The sequence below is a fragment of the Lepidothrix coronata genome, unplaced genomic scaffold (assembly GCF_001604755.1).
Source record: "Lepidothrix coronata isolate B3197 unplaced genomic scaffold, Lepidothrix_coronata-1.0 Scaffold35, whole genome shotgun sequence".
In the NCBI taxonomy this organism is placed as follows: Eukaryota; Metazoa; Chordata; class Aves; order Passeriformes; family Pipridae; genus Lepidothrix; species Lepidothrix coronata.
This window is the reverse complement of record NW_016690215.1, coordinates 5,352,917-5,373,666: the sequence shown is the minus strand read 5'-3', so window position 1 is coordinate 5,373,666 and position 20,750 is coordinate 5,352,917. Positions and strand designations below refer to the sequence as shown.

At 40.5% G+C, this 20,750-nt stretch overlaps 2 protein-coding genes across 4 annotated transcripts in view; one reads left to right on the top strand and one right to left on the bottom strand.

Annotated features, from left to right (window-relative positions):
- Positions 1-12,442, bottom strand: part of REPS2 (RALBP1 associated Eps domain containing 2) — a 128,811-nt gene extending 116,369 nt beyond the window's left edge. For all 3 annotated transcript variants that reach the window (XM_017812283.1, XM_017812286.1, XM_017812285.1), the window contains exon 1: positions 12,218-12,442. In XM_017812283.1, the coding sequence (XP_017667772.1) occupies positions 12,218-12,244 (27 nt within the window). In that variant the 5' untranslated portion in view covers positions 12,245-12,442. The remainder of the gene's footprint in view (positions 1-12,217) is intronic.
- Positions 12,076-20,349, top strand: RBBP7 (RB binding protein 7, chromatin remodeling factor). Its single transcript, XM_017812287.1, has 12 exons — positions 12,076-12,258; positions 12,536-12,680; positions 14,600-14,742; positions 15,186-15,359; positions 15,671-15,786; positions 16,351-16,511; positions 16,943-17,069; positions 17,159-17,236; positions 17,844-17,920; positions 18,356-18,413; positions 18,926-19,036; positions 19,837-20,349. The coding sequence occupies exons 1-12, from the start codon at positions 12,243-12,245 to the stop codon at positions 19,903-19,905; spliced, it is 1,275 nt and encodes a 424-aa protein (XP_017667776.1). The 5' UTR covers positions 12,076-12,242; the 3' UTR covers positions 19,906-20,349.
- Positions 20,350-20,750: the final 401 nt, after the last annotated feature.

The following is a 20,750-nucleotide window of genomic DNA, read 5'->3' as shown; positions in this document are numbered from 1 at the left end:
TTATATCGTTGCATGGGTATTGTTGAATGTGTATCTAAGACCTACTCTACAATTTTGCAAAACAGAAGGGAATAAATGCAGAGTTAAACTCTGCAGCTGGTCACCAAGTTAGTTACTGCACAAACATTTTATAAGTGCTGTGTAACTTTAGTGATTACTAACTGTTTGCAAGCCACTTAAATAAACCTAATCAAATAAACCAAACCTTTGTAAGAGTCATAAAAGAAAAACTACTCCCTTTGGCTCCACAGTCCTTCATTACTTGGCTAGATGCATTTGTTGAGAACAGAGCTCCAAGCCAGGATAAAAAAACATATTCCAGATGACACAATATTTTCCATCAGGCTATGTTTCAGAGGTAGATCTCTTTCATATTAGCGATTTCTGTCTTGTGACTAAAATTTGTTGGAATTTGAACTGAATACTCTTTATTTTCAGAGACAATGAGTGTCAGTTTGAAATGATGAATAACCTATAATAACGGAAAAAGTGTCAAAACCTAGTGTGCTTAATGTTAGGAGAAAATAATGAAGTATAGATTTTAAAGTGTCATTATCAAAATTTCTTCATGTGCACTAAAAGTGGAGAACTTGGTATGAAAGGTTTCATTTTATTCTGCAGCTGACCTAACATCTGCACCGCTGATTATATCCAGCAAGAAGAAACAGTTTGGAATATGTATTTGCAAGGCTTACATTATTCATCATTAAACTGTTTTTGTACCCTGAGTGACCTGCTGAAAGAATTCTGAGTTTGAATACTTCTTTTTGGGGGGCTTGTTTTTTTTTTTTCAGTTTTGCCAATAAAAAGTAATACTTCTTCATATAAGCTTTGTATCTTTTTATAAGCTGAGAGACATTCACTCACCTTGTTCTTTGGGATACTGAGAGAAACACTGGTTAGAAAGCAGGAGTAGTAGCCTCGGGTCAAAGGCAAGTATCCAGGCATGTGAAAAAACCTTCAGTTGACTTAATTGCAGAGTGATAATTAGTTACACTCAAATGATGGCCCTTGAGGTAATGCACTGGAGAGTAACTCTGGCATGCAGTGCCAAGTTTTCTGGGGCCATAGCCCTGGATCCTCGGTCTAGTATGCTCATATGTACTGTGAGTTTCTTTACAGCGAATGGCAGAGAAACTTTTTTGCAATTTCAGTGGCTGTGTGACAGAAACGTTAGAATTGGTCTGGATGGAAATGTGCACACAAAAGCACCAGTAGAAACAATGGAGCAAAGCAGCAAAGCTGTAGCGCAGTGGAAGAGCCATTCCTCTTCCTGTTATCTCAGCATTGAGAGAGACCATAGTCATGAAAATATGTGAAATGAAGAAACAAACAGAACAGGCTGCAATCTTGTTGCCGATTTATGGAGGATAAAATAAACAAGGTTGTGAGGCAAAAATATTGACCCATAAGAACTGTTGATGCCTAGAGAGTATAAAAACCTGTCCAAACGAAATTTGTCATCTCTAATGAAGAGGAACCCAAGAGATGTAGTGAGGACCTGAAAGCTATTTGCTGTTGCCATCCATATGACATAGAGGTGATCCTGGCAAAATTGATCAGGCGTGCACGTGTCTTAGTGCTGGAAAGTATGGGGGCATGAGAGTGTGGATGGGTAGAATCAGCTTACTTAGGAGATTGTAAATTAAAATAATGTTCTGCCTGCCAAAGGTCTTTCATTGTACTAACAACCTACAAGGACTGTGTATCTCCTGTTGTGTAATACTTTGCTATAGACTTACTTAACAGGTTTGCTGTTGTCTTGAGCTGAATGGTCCAGAAATTCTGATTCTGTTTTCACAACACTTCATTCAGATATTTCAAATTTGGGTAATTGTGGGCAAATGGAAGTTTCCCAATATAAATAGCAAGTCAAACTTAGTTAATGGTTTTGAAAGTGAAATCTGATGAATTTGGGTAGAAATGTATGGCATGATTGCTTATGCAGAGTAAGAGTTGGCTCTGATAACTCTGTTAATCCCTTGCAAATCAATATCCTGAATTGGTGTGGTCAGTTCAGATGATATCATACAGCTGTATATAGCAAAATGGCAAAGAAATTATTTCACAGTTCATCCTTCAGCAAACAAACTGTAACTCAGGACATCACAAGAAACAGCATCTTTTAGCTATGAAATGTGGTTTTTTCCATGTTCCTTTGCTTATTCTTTTCATTTCTGCTTCTTTTTGGGGAGAAAAGGACAATTTTGGTGGAAGGCAATGCACACACATTATCTGGGAAATACCCAGATATTTCCTATCTTTAAAAAATATCTAGAAATGTAGCCAATTTCCCACTTCCACAGAACTCCACAGCATTTTCTGGAGTAAAGCGTAGTTAGATATGGCTTCACCCAGCTGCCAGTGCAGATATACACTGAGTGCTTCTAGCTTTCACTTTCCCATGACAAAAACAGTTTGCAGAATGCTGTAACCCTTACGAGTATTTCAGCATTACTCTATGCAATCAACCACATGTCAGTTGCTGTACAGTTTATTCACTAATTTTTGTAAGGAGTCTTCTTTTCTTTTAGCTCAGCAGTAACACCTGTGCCAAAAAGAAGTTTGTTTTTCCTTCTCTTTTAACACAAATTCCCTCTGCTAGTAAGAATTTCTGAAGTGATTGAACATGATCCTGTTAGCAGGAAAGACCCATTGGAAGTCTGTGCCTTTTGCAGAAAGATCACTTAGTAGGCATTACCAAGGTCCTGCTGCATTCTAAATTCAAAGAAATGAGAATCCTGAATAGTATTGCACCTTCTTGTATGGCACCAATTCCCAAATCAGCTCACTGCCCAGCACTTGCAAGATTTCAGTATCAGCAGATGATGATTGCTCACTTTCCTCTGAGATAGTATGTACTATGGCACTACTTCAGGCTTCCTGCAAGCTGCTGTTGTCCCAGAAAAAAAAAAGAGGGACAAGCTGATGTCTGAAAAAAAACCCAGGCATCACAGCATATTATTACATGCTGCCCTACCCCACTCAGAAAAGGTCTTTACACAGACTTAATTTTGTATTGTTATGTGAACAACACACACATGCCATTATCAGTTACTTCGAAAAATACTACTTAAATATAATGTATTTTGAGTATTCTCTTATATTAAAATAGCTTTATTGTCTTCATGGCACATTTTTAAGTCCTTCTAAGAATGAATTACAAGTGTGGTGTGAATACTGTGAAATAGTGTTTATTATTCTTTTATCCTTTCTTAAGAGGAGGGTTCTGTGCTTTTAATTGTGGCATTACTTTTTTGTTTTTCCTTGCTACTAAATGCCCACATTGCTACTTATTTGTATTGTATTACAAAAGCTTTGTTGACTAAATGTGCCTGGGATTTGTGGTGAAAGGTGGTGAAATTTATTGCCCTTAATTCTTGTGGGAGTTCAGTCCCAATGAAACTGGGATTATTCTGTGACCACCCTCTCTGACCACCTACCATCTCCTCCATTTATAAGCCTTAAGACACAGCACTACAGGAGAGGCTGTGGGTAACTGTACCAGTCCAAGGAAAAGTCTGAGGGAAGAACGAGGTTTCACCTCTCTGGGGCCCTCTTTTTCCTTGTGGTTGGTTGTCAGAGTGTGCTACATTAACCTTTAACAACTCATGGTAAATTCCTCCCTTCCCTTTCCCTGAGTGTGTGGAGACAGCGGAATGTTTCCACATTTCAGTCCACCAGCTCAGCTCTTTGTGTTCCCCATGATAACAGAATATTTCTCTTCTGAACTCTTCTGTGGGATCTGGGAGCGTGCTAGGCCTTAATAAAACACACACAAGATCAACAGTATACTGCCCCTAGATATTTCCATTGCGGAGCCAAGTAAGTGCGGCGGACAGACTGATGAATGACTCCATGGCCACACATGGGAAAGAAGGAAAAGTGTTTCCAAATGTTCAGTTCAAACCTGTAGCATATTTTTTAAAACTCTCACATTTCAATTCAAAATCCCCTGAGACAGAATTTCTGACCTTCACTGTCTTTAACTGTGTGCTTCCATATGTCCCACTGCCAAAATGCTGAGTAGGCATTTGAGATTTACCTTCAATACATCATTTTAGCTTACAAGATGCTTACTGTGGATCCAGAAACTTTGTCCTGAAATATGTGCAATTTCACTGCAAATACTAAGCAAAGTCTATAATGCTACCTGAGCAAATGCCACTGAAGCATTACAGATAATTGGATATGAACATGTTTAAGAAATAGAAGCAAAGAACACTTGAAAGTCTACCCAAAAGCTGTATTCCTTTCAGCAAAAAAAAATCAAATTAACAAGTTAATTTATGTCTACCACTAGCAAGTAATACCATGCAATAGGAGTGGATCTGTAAAGTAAAACAATTGGTTTTGAGGACTTTGACTCCATGCTAAATATATTTGTGGGAGTGATAATTATTTTAGATTATCTTTTATCTGGTTCTGTACATCTACCCCCTTCACTAGCAGATGGACCATATTTCTGATTTAGTTTCACTCAAGAAGGATCCAGTTCATGTGCTCGGTGACCAGTCTGCGTTGTAAACCAATGTGCTCCAAGTGGAGACAATCAGAAGGCTTGCTTTGAAAGCTCACTCCTGGTCCAAACTGTAATGTTGATGTTAGCCCCAGAAGACTTACAATCAGGGTTCTGAAGTAACTCTTTTGGGAGGTAGCTAATTAAAAAAAAAAAATCTAAATAAAAAAAATCTGAAAAGTTATCTATTCTTTTTTTTTCCTACTTGTTTCATCTAGGCACAGCTCTCCCATAAGCATTCACAAAGCCACTTTGTGTCTCTTTCAAATTCAAATTTCAGATTCAAATTCTCTATTTTCTCTGCTGCCAGGGAGGTTGCAACCATGAGAACTGGTTATTTTGCTCATCAATAATTATCATCTTGCACAGTCCCGTCTTCCTGTATCCAACTATCTTGTTCTCAGAATCTAAGAGTAAGACAAATCTCCAGGTCAGTAACTGGCATCTTCCTACAGTGTCTGCAGAGCGCTGGCAGAATGTGGTGCTGACCTATGGCTGTGGTATGCAGATGTAACAGTAACACACAACTAATAACAGAGCCATTCTGGCATCCAACATCTGCAACTGTGTCACTCCTCCAAAAAAGAAACAGGGTTATTCACACCCTCCTTAACCTCCCATGTGCAGTGGGCTCTTAAAGCGAGAGAGACCCAAAAATGACTTCTCATATGGTATCATGTGGTTTGTACTTGTATCCCTAAGCTTCAGCAAAAAACAGGTCCTTCTTAAGAACCAGGGCAGCAGTGTTATGTTAAAAGTCATCAGCGCTTTACTGTTCCCCCACTGCACCTCACAGTGGAGAATCAAGGAAAAACACAAAACAGTAAAGCCAAACGTTAGCATTCTGGGCATTTGGCTAGAAACCTGAGCTTGTATTAGCAGTCATCAGTTCTGATTCCCTAAATTACTTTGGCCAAGTTGCTTTGGCGCTGTTTACGTTAGATTTCCAGCTGTATGGAGAAATAGTTCAAATATGAATGCTTAGATTTTTCTAAAGCCCCTAGTGTTAGGGATTTCCTCAGTTGATGGATGCTTAGTCTTGGATACCTTTTAAAGAGGCTCTCTGCAGTATCTCAAATCACAAGATGCTTTTAAAATTCAGGTTTTATTTAATTTGATCCAGTTGTGCTGCCTCTCAGCAAAGGAACAATTTTGTTAAAACCTTTTCCTTTAAAAAAACTCTTTGAAGAATATTTTAAATGCATGTCAAATAAGGTCTTAATGGTGTCCCATGACACTGGAAGTTCCTGTACTCATATTTACCTCAGTTGTCTCCCCCTGAAGTCCTAATTATATATCCTGCTTACACCAGTAACTAAGTAGAAATTTTAAAGCTTTCCTCCCATGCCAGTAAATGAAAGCATGTGAATGGAGTTTTCAACCTTCTTTCTCAGATTCTTCATCTGTGGGAGACACACAAGTGGCAGAGAGACAATACTACTAGCTGGCTGTTCAGGGAACGCTCCAGATGCAGCAGTGAACCAGCAGTAGAGTGCAAACATTGACTTGCCATGGCCTGTGGTGTGGTCTCACGATTGGTGCAAACTAATCTGAAACCAGAACCTCAATGGAGCCATCCCTGCTCTTGCCCATGGCCATGTGCTCCCTTTGGCACAGGTTTAAGACCAGGAAGACATGCAATGAGTATGCTCAGCTTGATCCTCGGAGGCTGAAAAACAACTCTGCTAAAAAAAAATAAATCATCTAGACTGGGGATCTGACTCAGCTCCCCACTGACCTTGTGGTTGTTAGGGCTGGGCAAGGCAGGGACAGAGAGTGGCGAGCAAGAGGGGAGACCAGGTCTACTCCTTTTAACATTTTTATGGTCTTAGATTGGTTTAAACTGTTCATTAAAACACACTCTGAAACGTATTGCAAAATGGCATTAATAATATTGAAATGGCCTCCGAGGGATATCAGACAAACTGCTAATTGCAAGGTATGTTCAAGTACAGTACTGACTTGACAGGGCAGTGCCACTATCTTTTTTTCTTCTATTTCTGAACACATGGCTATGCCACTTTAGCTGCAGATACTGCTAGAGTAACTAGCAGAAAGAGCAGAAAAGTTTATTTTTTGGTACGGTAAGATGCTTGGGTACCCACCAGTTTTAGAACTGACTGCAGAAATGTAAACAGGCACCAACCTGTTCTCAGCAGATCCTCTATCTGCCTGCTCCTTCTTTCCTTACATGATGTCTGTAACATGCTGTGAACCCACAGTTCCTCTGGCCCCAGCCTCTGCCTCTCAAAGTAAAAAGCTGCACAGACGTCTGACGTAGCATATATCCAGTAATACACATTCTGCAGGACTATGGTTCTCAGTATTTGAAACCTTTGGAAAGAAGACAACGTATAAAAATCAAGATCTCTAGAGCTTCCAAAGACTACATATGAGGGTGTTCTGCCCTAACGACTGAGTAAATCAAACAGCACAAACAAAAATCTTCATTACCACAGAAACTGATCAGTGAGCTGAAACAGCTTGGCATGGTTCCTGTCTCGGTGGATTCACCTCTGAGATATCCAGAACCTTGAAGATAATGCCGTTATTAATTGCTTCAAGTCTCAAAAGAGTTAAGAGTGAAGAACAAAAAAGGAAACCATATGGTGACCTCTCCGAGAAATCTCTGAAAAAGAAGGCCAGGCAGTTCAGGTGGGGAGAGACATTCCTGGAGATTAGAAGGCAAGAGCAGAGATCATTTTCCTTTACTGAATACTTGAAGAGGCTTTTAAGCCCTAGAGTGGAAGTTGAAGAGGAAATGGATTATAATAAACAACTCCCTTTCACCTTCTTTGGCACAGAAGGCTTAGGCTTTCCTGTGCTTCACGATGCTTCAGCACATCATTGAGAGCAGCAGTTTGCCTCGACTCCTGTCCATATAACTGAAAACAGCAGCTTCTGGATTACAGTTTCCTCTGATTCCTGTGACCCAGACACAGGCTTGGAACTATCAAATTCCTGCTCCCCAGGTTCCTCCAAGATCACAAGGAGGGAGGCCAGGGCAACAAGCAATGAGAAGCTCCATTGAGCTAAATCCTGGAAGCTTCAGAAGTCTGATTGTCTCCTTCCATTTTATTGAAAATCTCCCTGCTGGCACTCATTTAAGTGTTTGTACTTCTAAGAAAATAAATTGTTTGTTGTACAGATTTGCACATCTGCAACTTCTATCAAAAGGCCAAATTATTTTCTGCTGAGCAAAATACTCTCTGCCATTTTTTTTAATATCCCTACAGGTCTGCAAACTCCACATCTGGGCAATAACCTGTACAGGTCAGAACCTGCCAAACTACAGCAGACTATACAATGACAACACACATTGGAAATCCATAGCACGCAAACCAGCATATATTGCAGCACTGTTTCATAAGATGAACTTTTAAAAGCTACTCACACATTCCCCTGGCCTTCTGTAATTCAACCAGCTCCTCTACTCTGTGCAAAATTAATAAAAGTGTGCCAAGAAAGTTATGCAAATGTTGATATCTATTTCTCAAATAATTTACAGCCATTATTTTTAAAAAAAGCATAGAAAATGCTAAAGAAATGCCATGCAGCACAGAAATAGCCCAGCAAGCCCAGTTGTTGAAGGAGTATTGCCCTGTCCATGCAAACAACAAAAAAGTATTCAGCAGGGTTGGATTTATTAGTCTTTGCTTAGTGCAGTGTTAATGTTACCTCAGGAGGGGAAGGAGGGGTTTGTTATATGAGAACAAGCTTAGTTTGTACCTTACAGCATCAAAGGTAAAACACTGTATATTTCTGAATATTGAAGGAATGTACAAGACTGCTATAGGATTTCTTCTCCTTTGCAGCATGAAGTTCAATGCAATCTGCAGTGGTTAGCTGGAAGTGTGACAAACAGTGCTAGTTATCCGAAACTTCCAGCTCATGATTTCCTGCTACAGCACCTAGAAGGTGCAAGTGGAGTATTTATCTACAATGCTGGATAAAATCCCAGTGTGTCATGCCTTCCCTTAAATACTGACATTCCTACAAATGCACTTTGTTCATTGCAAAGTGAAAGATGTCATTTGCACATGGCTATGCAGCCCACAGATGTTGCACATCAGGACAAAACACAGCCACGGCTATTTAGACGAGAACCATCAGAGATGTGCTGTCATTAGACAGATCCCAAACTGCATGTCACAGAGAACAAGTCCAAGACACTGCTACAGCTCAAGATTTTTTGTGACAGCAGGGTATTGGTTGGGTGTTACTGATACTGGGGAGATGATAATTGCTGGGTACATACAAAGAAATATTGGGTGAGCAGTGGGGAAAATAAACATGGTCATATCTCAAGAAATTCTGAGCAGATGCTTGCATCAACTAAACTGAGGTGTGCTTTTCTTATCTACGTTTGATGAAAATGATGCTTTATTCCAAACAGGCTACTGAGACTATGCAATGATAGCAGATATACTGGAGAATAATAAATGTTGAGGCTGCTACTTTACTTTTGCAATGGGCAATTTTGAGTTTTTGTGCAAACTTAATTTCCTTTATACAGTTTTCTGACTGAGATTGTCATTCACAGTAATACCTACACCTACTTGCTGAGTTGTGCTACAAACATCCATCAGCTCTGCATAATGTGTAAAAGACGTAAGTAACAGCAAGCCAGCTGATTCTTTGCAGAGTAATAAATCAGCATACTTGTCTTCAAGCTGAAATTAACAAGTGCATATAATTCTTCATAAGTATATCTGGCAGTTTGAAGCATGATGCAGCACATACAATTGAGGATGGAGGACGTGGTGGTTTGTTACTGAAATGAAAACGCAATATTTCATGCTTAGGTTTGAAAGAAGTATAGCTTAACAAAAATAAAGCTTATGATTCAAGTCACTCTTTTACTTCAAAACTAATTTGTGGTACATTTTACACATACTGCAAATGATGAACAACAACCTTGGATAATTGCTTTCCTTAAAGAGTGTGGGAATCAAAGGATATATTTTAGATGTGTGGTCACAGATGTGACCAGGCTGATGAATTGCAAATAACCAACATAAGAGACGATGTTGTGCTGTCTTTGATAGATGTAGTGTTATAAATTATCTTTTCCATGACAATCTCAACAGGAGAAGAGCACTTAATAACAAGATTTTTGGTGTGCAGATTTAAATGAAAAGAAAACGTGGTTGCATGCAAATGTAATTGTTAACAAGGAGAAGAGAACTGTGCTGGTCACTTACCAGCTATTTTGACAGCTGGGCAAGACAGGTTTTGTTCACCAAAGCTAGTACTAGTTCTGGAAGCCTATTATAATCCAACTCGATTTCCAGATCCTAAATAGAGTCTGCAAAAATTTGTGGAGGGTTGGGGAGTAATTCTTCACTTATAGTTCAGCTAAGTCCTACATGACATCATTGAAGGGTAATTTCATCCATCATTTTTCAAAACTAATTCACATTTTCTCCATCATATTCCAGGTAAGCTGTGGTTACAAGTACTGTTTACAGCAAAAGGACTAACAGCATCCCGCATCCCATCCAAACATTCACACATGCTTCATCTTTCGAGGGGCCATGTAAAATCACCCTTCAGTGAGAGCTAACAGAGGTCACTTAAAGCCAGGAAGCATAACAGAGATTTCCTTTGTCCAGTATCTGAGGTTTAAGTGATCAACTCTCTGTAAAAACATACAGGCTTCAGAAGGTTCTGTCTTCACTCTCAGATGTTTTAGAACGGCCTCAGCACTTTGTAGGAGTAGACGCATACTTGGCAGCAAATTCCAAAGCAACTAGTAAGCATTGCCAAAGGGAAGCTGGTGCCACATCTGGCATGACCAAGGCCGTGTGTCTGTGTTAACACACTCAGTCGTGTACTCCTATGGAGCTGATTCTTGTACAGCTCCCAAGTAATTTAACAGGATTCTCATTTTGAATAGGTAAGCCATGCATAGGTTTAATTGTAATTTGTGCAGGTTAAGGATAAGATTAATATATAGTTATTTAACTTCACTGAAAGATTTCTATTTTTTAACATGCTGGCCAGAAAAGCAATGTTGGGGAAAACTTCCTGTTGGAGGAGCTGGCTGCCTTCCTCAGCCTTCTTTCCCAATTCCCATGCTACAGCCTTTGGCTGCTATTGCCAGCCTCAGATTCTCCTACACATAAACATTTCCCATAACTGGATTCCTTGTTTGAAAAACTGGAGACCAGACCCTAGAAGGCTCAGCCCATGAAGAGTGTTCTCACAGAGGGGAAATTAAAATTTAATGCCAGCTATTATTTGGCTGTTTCCCTCTCTCTCCTGCCACTATCTCTAGCTGAGCACAGTAAGCTCCACTACAGAGCTGATTTCCTCCCCTTCCGGGACTCCAGGCATATGAGCCTCAGTGATACAGGATTCATCTCGGTCAGTTTAATACTGAAACAAGAATTCATTTTAAGACTGTAAATCACAATATGGCAAGAAAACACTTGCAATTTGGAGACAGAAAGTTCCTTAGAATTTTTAGGGCCATTTGGGACAATCTAACCTGATTCCTAACTACTTCTATTTCCATTATTATGCTGGAAAGTGTAATCAGTGGCCAGAAAGATTTACCCTGGTTAAGGCTGTTACCTGTGGCAAGCACTGGTCACTTAAGCTGAATTGAAAGCAGTTAAATTAAATCATAGAATCAGAGAATGATAGAATGGTTTGGGTTGGAAGGGACCTTAAAGATCATGTAGTTCCAACCCCTCTGCCATGGGCAGGGACAACTCCCACTAGACCAGGTTGCTCAGAGTTCCATCCAGCCCGACCTTGAACACCTGGTCTTCTCTCTAGTGATAGCTGAAAGGAGAGATCAGCAAGGCTGGGCAGGTGTGGTGGTAAGGCTGTATGTTTGATTTGTACGGGGGTAAGGCTGTATGTTTGATTTGTACATGGCTGCTCAAACGTGTCACTCGCCACAGTACGAGACACCACCACTGACCCTGTTAGAGAGCAACAGAATTTAAAACCCTGGTAACACTGAGTGATACTGCATATCTGAGGGTTCAGTAATGCAGTTCAGCACCTTCCATGCCACAACTGCAACTAAAAAATAGTTTAAACCTACATTTCTTCCAGAAAATTAAGCAACATTCAGCGCCATTGCTGAAAAGCAGTAACTGCTCAGCTGTGGCCTCTGGAACCATATTTACTTATTTACTTATCTGCTCTAGTGGAAGGTTCTGTCCTCATGACAGAGGGGGTTGGAATAAGCTGATCTTTAAAGTCTCTTCCAACCATTCTATGATACCATGATTCCATAATTTCTAGTTGCGAAGTGGGACCAATATCTAAGTTTTTAATATGATTTAGGGCTTATTACCTAAGACATAGCTAATACAGGTGCCCTCGGCGGCGCTGCTTTACCCACAGCCCCACCTTGCGGCCACAGCGCGGCAGGGCCGGGCCGCCTTCGCCTTCCAGCGGCCCGCCCGGCCCCTCCTCGGCCCCTCCTCGGCCCCTCCTCGGCCCCTTCTCGGCCGCTCCGCTCCGCCCCAGCCCGGCGGCCCCGTTGGGGGCCGGGGATCTCGGGGCGGGGCAGGGGCGGTCCCCCGGCACCACCGCCTCCCTCCCGCCTCCCGACAGTGTTTGCAGGGGTTGCTCAGCTCCCGCCCGCTCTGCTCTGCTCCTTCCCTTCCCGCCTCCTCCGCTCCCTCGCCGCCCGCCTCCTCAGCTCCCTTCCCGCCCGCGTCCTCCTGCGCTGACCTGGCGGCGCTGGGTCTCACCCGACATGGCGAGCAAAGACGGTAGGAGACCTCTCCCTCCTCCCCCGTCCGTGTCCCCGGCCGGGCGGTGGTGTGAGGGTGCGTGTGCGCGGGGGTGGCGGAGCTGGGGCGCTCCGGGATTCCTCCCGAGGAGCTTCCGCGGGGGTGGAGCCGCTGCACTTTTCCTGCCGCCAGCCGCCCTCGAGGGCCCTGCGGGACCCCCGCTCCTGCCCCGTCCCCGCCCTGGCGTGGCCCGGGCCGGGGCGGCACCCCCCTTCTCCCCTCTCCGTGCCTCAGCTCATCCCTTCCCTTTCTGCAGTGCTGGAGGACACGGTCGAGGAGCGCGTCATCAGCGAGGAGTACAAGATCTGGAAGAAAAACACCCCTTTCTTGTACGACCTGGTGATGACACACGCCCTGGAGTGGCCCAGCCTCACGGTGCAGTGGTTGCCTGATGTGACCAGGTGAGAGAAGGGAAAAGAGGCCGGAGAAGTGCCCGGGAGGCGCAGAGCTCAGCGGGAGTTGAGTCTGTGCAGCTCCTTGTTCCACTGCGCCTTTTCTGTTAACCGCGTCTGCTGAGTAACATGAGGGTAAAATCCAGGCCAGATCAGAATAATTTGGGTTAGGCTACCCTTTGTGAGCTTGTAACACTTTATTTTACTTACAACTTTAAAAACCCCTTTGGTATGCAGAAGCATTGAGGAAAAAAGTCACAAGCTGATACTTCACAGAACTCTAGTTTAGCCTAGCAGAAGGTGTTGTGAGGTGTGAACAGAGTTCTCAGTTTATTGCTAAATAAGAGATCTAGCACTCATATGTAGTTAATTCTTATCAGAGAAATCTATCTACTAAATTAGCTTGTTCTTGAAGACCATTTTTCGTCCTGTGCTACAGATTACTAATCTATCTAAGCTATAGTATCTGTCTCCAATGCTTTTTAAGTCTGGACTAGTCTATTATTCTAAAACTGATTCTTCAAGTCTAGCTTTTGTCCCTGGTTCATTGTTGACTTCACACATACTAAGTTTGCCATTCTTCCACCTCCCTTGAAAATCGTGGGCTCACAGGTTAATTTCTTAAAGAATCGTGAACATGGGGATAGAATCTGTTCATGTGACAGCTACGATAGAACTTAAATTGTTGCAATAACCACTTAGGGCTTCACTGAGGTAGTGGACAAGGACTGGGTCCCGTGTGGTGGTGTAGACTGGATGCAGCTAGGCTTTAAAATGTCTTCTGTGTAAACTTCTTGCAATTACCAGACAATGGTCTCTTTCTTCTATAAAATTCCATCTTATATATGTGATGTTTTAGTTGGTGGTTAGATGATCACTTAGTTTAGTATACCAGAATGTTTGGAGATGATGGTGATATGTGAGCTAACTATTTGTGGCATGGAGAAAGTGAAGTGGGGATTTGAGGGTGTGGGGCCCTCATGAGGAACACTTTTGCTTGCCTCATATTTTGCAGATTGACTTAATATTCAGTTTAAAACCTGGTATTTCCAATTATCCAGTGTCAAAATATGTAAGCCATTTAAGGCAAGGACTGCCTCTTTGTATGGCACCTGACATGATGGGACACCTGTTTCTGATGCAAGTAAGTGCATGTGCATTGTGTGTTTCATGTGTTGTTTTGTATTTTTGCCCCTCTACACTTGGAAATGGTGTAGTAATGCCTGGTGGTATTAAAACATTGTGGTTTATAATTGCCCAGATGATTCCTGAATGCTTGGATTCAGGCAACATAATTAGTTAGTTGCTTTCAAGAATGCAGAAATTGCTTGAGTTTGACTGCTCAGATTTTTACTTTCAGAGATGAATGACACTGTCCATCAGCCTGTTATTTTTAATTAAATGTTGCATTTAACCACCAGAAGAGAAATTTTATTCTAGTTAAGTAGGATTTGTACAGTATTAAAAAATGAGTGTCTGAAATAAAATAACTGGTAAAAGCTTCTAAGAGAAGTAACTAAAATAGGTTGCTACTTGTCCCCTCAATATTTGTGTTTAATGAAAAGTCCTACTGGTTGTTTTCTAAATCAATACTGTGAGACTGCTAGGGAAATTAGATACAAGTAGATATTGGTGTTACCTTTAACTGCTGTGCAAACTGTAACTATCCCTTTCAAGGCACAGTGACAACGTTTACTGGCTTGTTTTGTCACTCTACCCTTGCTGGTTTTATCTTTGGCTTGCTCATGTCAGAATCTAGTTTGCTTTATTGTGCAAGTCTTTGTGACAAAGGGAAGGATTTCTTACACGAGTATCTCTTTTCTAGCTCCCTGAAGAGGTACGGATCTTGAGGGCTATTGATGCTATAGCTGTGAAACTTCTGGAACTGAGCACATAATTTTATTCCATGCATTTATTATTCTAAACAGGCCAGAAGGAAAGGATTATGCTCTACACTGGCTGGTTTTGGGAACGCACACGTCCGATGAACAGAACCACCTGGTTGTTGCCAGAGTCCAGATTCCCAACGATGATCAGTTCGATGCTCCGCAGTATGACAGTGAGAAAGGAGGTGGGCATTCAGCATTCTTAGATTCTGTTTTAGCAATATCATTACTAGTTGTTCTCATAATGATATTCTGACTTTCTGTTAAATACTAAAGTGCATGGACGTATCTTTACACTAATTCTAGATCATTAACTGTGACTAAAAGAGGAAACTTTGTTTCAGAAGAACTCAGGTAGCATTATGATATACAATCCCTACTAGAATTTCTACCAGCTTTGTCAGTTGTGATAAAAGCTGGTACACATCTACCTCAAATAGAAACTAAAGCTCTGAAAGAGGATTCTAAATATCAAAAGTGTGTCACATGGTGCGAGTCTTTCCTAGGCTTTCTTGTATTTGATAGGATGCTTACTACTGTTTCTTGGAGCAGGGAAGATGCTGTGAAATGCTGCTTCAGGAGTCTAAAATAATTGATGTGCTAAACTAACATTTTCTGACAAATGTAGAGTTTGGTGGCTTTGGATCTGTGACTGGCAAAATCGAAATGGAGATTAAAATTAACCATGAAGGTGAAGTGAACCGTGCTCGTTACATGCCGCAGAATCCCTGCATAATTGCAACAAAAACACCGTCTGCTGATGTGTTGGTATTTGACTACACTAAACATCCATCAAAACCAGGTGGGTCAGGCTCCTAGAAGTTAATCAAAATGCCTCTTGTTATCAAGGGCTAACCTTGTGTTTAATTGTGATTGGGAGGATAGTTGATGGATTCTGGAATCTGAATGAGAAGGCCCATATCTTCAATGACTTTACCTGCGTGGTTATCCTCAATATCATAAGAGAATCTTGATAGAAGTAGCAGAACCTCCGAAGAGGTTCAAATATAAAATACAGTTATTGCAACAGAAACAAAGTTCTTGGGTGATAGTGATATTCTTTTGGATTGATGTGCAAGGTGATACTAATGGAAGGAATTTTCTGTCTTTCAGACCCAAGTGGAGAGTGTAATCCTGACCTTAGATTAAGAGGGCACCAGAAGGAAGGCTATGGCTTATCATGGAACTCAAATTTGAGTGGGCATCTTCTCAGTGCATCAGATGATCATGTAAAACCCTCATCTTTCCCCCCACTTAAAGAACCCTAACTCCTCCTAGTTTATGATGTAATAGATAATTAGAAAAAATCTGGTTTAGTGCAGCTGTGTATTGTTATGTGAGAAACTTCTCATATATTGTAATTATATTCCTTAAGGCTGTCAGTTGGCTTTAGGCTGTAATCAACACGTTCTTTTAAGGTTCTTGATGAAGTACGAACGGAATGTTTTTATAGTTGTCTGCTGGTAGAAGCCCCTTAAACTGGGTTGGATGGAGACCATAAATTAGTAAGACTCTCAAGAATTAATTGAACTAATTGCTTATAAATTTCTTTGTGAACTTTAAAAGTGTAAATTACTTTTGTGACCTTACAAGTAATCCGTGGACCTTGAACTTACAGAAAACTGATTGGTAACTTAGCTCTCTTCTCACTTATGGCACATTAAGTGTTTCTTTTCAAAAACAAAGAACTGCTTCAGTTTCTCTCTCTGCTTGTAGGTAGACTGTGATTGATTATTTTTTGAAAGATGATACATTCAGAGTCTGCATTTCAATAGAATGTAACTTACTTACAGACAGTGTGTTTATGGGATATAAGTGCTGGACCAAAAGAAGGCAAGATTGTGGATGCAAAAACCATCTTTACTGGGCACTCTGCAGTAGTAGAAGATGTGGCATGGCATCTGCTCCATGAATCTCTGTTTGGATCTGTAGCGGATGATCAGAAGCTTATGATGTAAGTTGGGGTTAGGAGGTTTTTACGTAGTGCCTTCTGTGTGCTGCTGGTGTACCTAGTGCAGAGCACTTGGATTAAAAAAAAATCTGAGTTTTGGAGTCATTTCATGTAGCCCTTTTAGGCAATTAACTACAGTAGTGGTGCTGAATCACTGAAATCTACATGCTATTTAATGTTTCCACCTCATTTGAAAAGAAGATGTAACTAATATCTATGTCAGCTTACTGGTGTGAGCTGCTCATGTACAACAGACACAAAATACGGAAGGTTTTGGAATGAAACTTTGTAGCTTCAGAGTTGGATTTAGTAATAATGTTGTCTACTTATATTAAGGTGTAGTGAAAAAGAACCTCCTGTAAAAACTTATGTTTATTTGCTCTCCCTCTTTCCTCCTTGCCCCTAACCCTTCCCCAAACCCTCCATTGCAACAGTTGGGACACCAGATCTAATGCCACATCCAAGCCAAGTCATTCCATAGATGCTCATACAGCTGAGGTCAACTGTCTGTCCTTCAATCCTTACAGCGAGTTCATTCTGGCAACTGGTTCTGCTGACAAGGTTTTTACTCATGTATAGTTTAAATTCTGAAATATTCTAGATGAAAGCCATTATAATAAAAAGAATTTCTTGTTACTTCTGTTTGCCAGACGGTGGCTCTGTGGGATCTTAGAAACTTGAAGTTGAAACTCCATTCTTTTGAGTCTCATAAAGATGAGATTTTTCAGGTGGGTAAACTTCTCACAACCTGTAGAAAAAAACCGAGAAGAGTACTGACTTGGAGAAGAACCTGTAGATTTGTGTTCTTGTAACACAAATAAGTCCGTTGAACCAAAATTCCTTATTTTATGTTTAACAATTACAGACAGTTATTTTATGTTTAACAATTATAGACAGTAGCACATAGTTTCTTTCTGGCTTTCCCCACTTGACTTTGAGGCAAGTAGTCAACAACTGACTGCTAAAAAAATACTGGGCTTTTGCAAGTACCTTCAGTACAGGTAGAAGGTTTCTCTAAAATGATGTGCTATAGAGAGGACTTGGGTTCAAACCTAATTTTGTGAATTCTGCCTATTTGGTTAGATGCAAGTAACAGTGATTTGTTTTAGACATTTCATAAAATATGGTAAATCTGTATCAGTGAAATAAGGTCTTCTCAGTTTGAGAAATCTTAAGACTTGAAAACAGTCTATTTGAGCTATTGGATATCCTTTGTGCTGGAAAAAAATTACTTATGGAGTATAGTTGTTGAAAATTAGTGGCCAGGGTGCTGGTTATTCAGGTTATGCTTTAGAAATCAGTAGCTGCTTCTCTTAAGTTGTTTTCTTTCAATAGGTTCACTGGTCTCCTCATAATGAAACAATTCTTGCTTCAAGTGGTACTGATCGTCGGCTTAATGTATGGGATCTAAGGTGAAGAGCAGTTTCTTTCTGTTAGTATATATGAACAGATGGCAAAAGAAAAAGGGCTGCAGGCCTGCATTATTTGGCAGATTTGATTTGTGCTGTTCTCTAGCCCTGCTTGTTTGCCTACCTCATGCCTGGTCTTTTGTGTATAAATAGAAAGAGAACAGTTCATCTAATGTTACTTGTCCATCAGGATTTCTTGCTAATAGAATTGTTAGTAATAAGTGACTTCTGCCTCCATGTGTTTCACAAGTTAAGATTCCATTTCAGTACTGACAGTGCTAAACAGTTGATGTTTTATATCTGAGGCTTATAGTTATTTCACACTGAGAAAAACCAATAGCAAAAGCAAATATTAGAAATGAAGGCCAGGAACTGTTCAGTTAAGCAGATATAGAATGCAATTGTCATTAATAATAAGTATGAACTATTTTCTTACAGTAAAATTGGAGAAGAGCAGTCTGCAGAGGATGCAGAAGATGGGCCTCCTGAGCTGCTGGTACACTTTTGTTCAGGTTTCAGTGCACTGAAATGTTGTGTGGCAGCATGATGCCCCGGCACTGTGCTGCTAAAACTGCAGCAGTTCATAAATCTTTTCACCTCCCTGTTCTCCAATCCATTGCTCTAACTTGCTGTAGGCTTCCTCTGTTCAATTCTGAAGGTTTCCCCATTTCCTGTGTAACTCTGGAAATGCTCTTAGAGGTAATCAGTAGGAAACATGGCTGGATTTCACAGCCCAACCTTCTCTGAAGAGGCACCGTTTTGAGGATGTCATTTGTTGCTATAATAATACAGTCTCAGTTGCTCTCTCAGCAACTGCATCTGTGTCCATAAGCAATGAATGGGAAGTGGTTTCACACACACCTTCCTTATGTCTGTATTATGAACCTCTAGTAGCAAGTGTTTCTGTGTGTAGTCATTAGCATGATGAATTTAACTTCAGAATCTTGGGTTTTAACAGATTTCTCTAGAGTTGAAATGGCTTACTGAAGCTTGTGGGTTTTTTAACAGTTTATTCATGGAGGACACACTGCCAAAATTTCAGACTTCAGTTGGAATCCTAATGAGCCTTGGGTAATCTGTTCTGTATCAGAGGACAACATAATGCAGATATGGCAAATGGTGAGTGTCACAACAGCTCTTGAGTTGCTCTGAAGCTTGTTGCATAAATGAAACTGAAAAGCTGCTTCTTCTTAGGGCAGCTTGTGCCTTCAAGGACTGAAAGTACTGTCCCCTGTTACTCTCCAGTCAAACAATGCAAGACTTTAAAAAGAAAACCAAGACTAAAACAACTTGAATAAATGCAACTGCTAGTTAATTCTTGAGTCCAAGTCTTAGGTACTAGTTAATATTAAGAATAAATGTGGCAGTTGCAAACTTATAGCCAATATTAGCCAAGACTTCCTTTTTTTCCCCCCTCCCCCATATGTTGGCTGTGAAGCAAGATGTCTTTTAACTCACCCATTAGTTCAGATTACTTTACATTATAGGAGACTGATCAGCTATCTTATAAATGGAGAATAAAGTAATTTGGGAATAAATTAAGTTAAAAAATTGTAGTGGACGTAAATGTGTGTCACAAGTCAGGCTTCTGCTTTTTTAATACCTCTTGTTTTGTGTGTTCAGGCTGAGGTTGAAATAATTCCAAAAAAAATGTTCATAGTAGGGCTAGTGGTTAAATAGCTAATGATTATGATGTTGAAATAGAACAGTGCAAGAAGGCAACTGCCAAAATGTAGCCACTGTGTGCACATTCCTAAATTTGGCTGCCCTTCAAGAAAAGGCAGGGAGAAGGTCCCTTCAAGGAGGGGATGATGGCTGTGCCACCTTGGTATTATCAAAGTTTTTTCTATATGAAGTTTAGAAGATTGTTTAAAAACGATTGTGTCTACCACTTGTCATGTAATGTTTTGTGTCTTCAGGCAGAGAACATTTACAATGACGAAGACCCAGATATAGCAGCAGCTGAACTGGAGGGTCAAGGAATATAACTTTTCTTTCTCAAGGAGCTACTGGGAGTGACATAATAATATAATTCAACTACTGTATACATAAAACAAAGCCCCTAAGAAAAAACAAAATAAAACAAAATAAACAAGCACTGGGCAGAAGCATTACATCAAAGCAAGAATATTCTTAATTGGGTAAAAAAAGCTTGTATAGTCAAATTGTCGTGGGATACCCTTGGTTATTTGCGCACTTTGAGCTGTTGCATACTGTACAGCAAATAGCTTTAGAGAAAGTAAGAATGACTTAATAACTATGTCTATATTTTTAAACAAACTTAGTTGGTTCCTGTAAATAAGACAGTCAAATTCTCACTCTTCACACAAACAAAGTGTACCCTCCCCTTTTTATTAATATGTAAAAAGAGCTTTTTGCTTTTACACACCACTTTTGGATTGGCTTTGCATAAATAAAATTTATTAAAAAAACTTGATGTGTTTAATGTGCGTTGGCATAAGGTGAACACCTTTGTGCCTGAATATAATTTATCTGCTGCATGGTGATAAAGGTGTGTGTTTTTCTAGTTTATAACTTACCCTACAATTAAATGTCTGGAATGATGAGAGTTGTCTTGATGCAAAAAAAGAAATTGGAATAGGTAATTTGACTCCTTCACAAAGAGAACGGGTATAAGAAGAGGTCTAGGGCATGGGCATGTCCAGTAAATCTCCTGTGAAGTTCAAGTATAAATCTTGAACAGAAGCAAATAACTTCTTTGGGTTTGGGTGGTTAGTGGTTTATTTTTGTTTGTTGGTTTTTGTTAGTATTTTTGGTGGGTTTTGTCTGTGTGCGTGTGTTGTGGGGGTTTTTTGAGTGGTGGTGGAAGCAT

Bases quoted from the DNA above. Each gene is read 5' to 3' on its own strand.
- RBBP7 (XM_017812287.1), top strand. The intron at 15,787-16,350 runs GTAAAACCCTCA...ACTTACTTACAG, and splicing joins TCAGTGCATCAGATGATCAT to ACAGTGTGTTTATGGGATAT. The intron at 19,037-19,836 runs GTGAGTGTCACA...TTGTGTCTTCAG, and splicing joins TAATGCAGATATGGCAAATG to GCAGAGAACATTTACAATGA.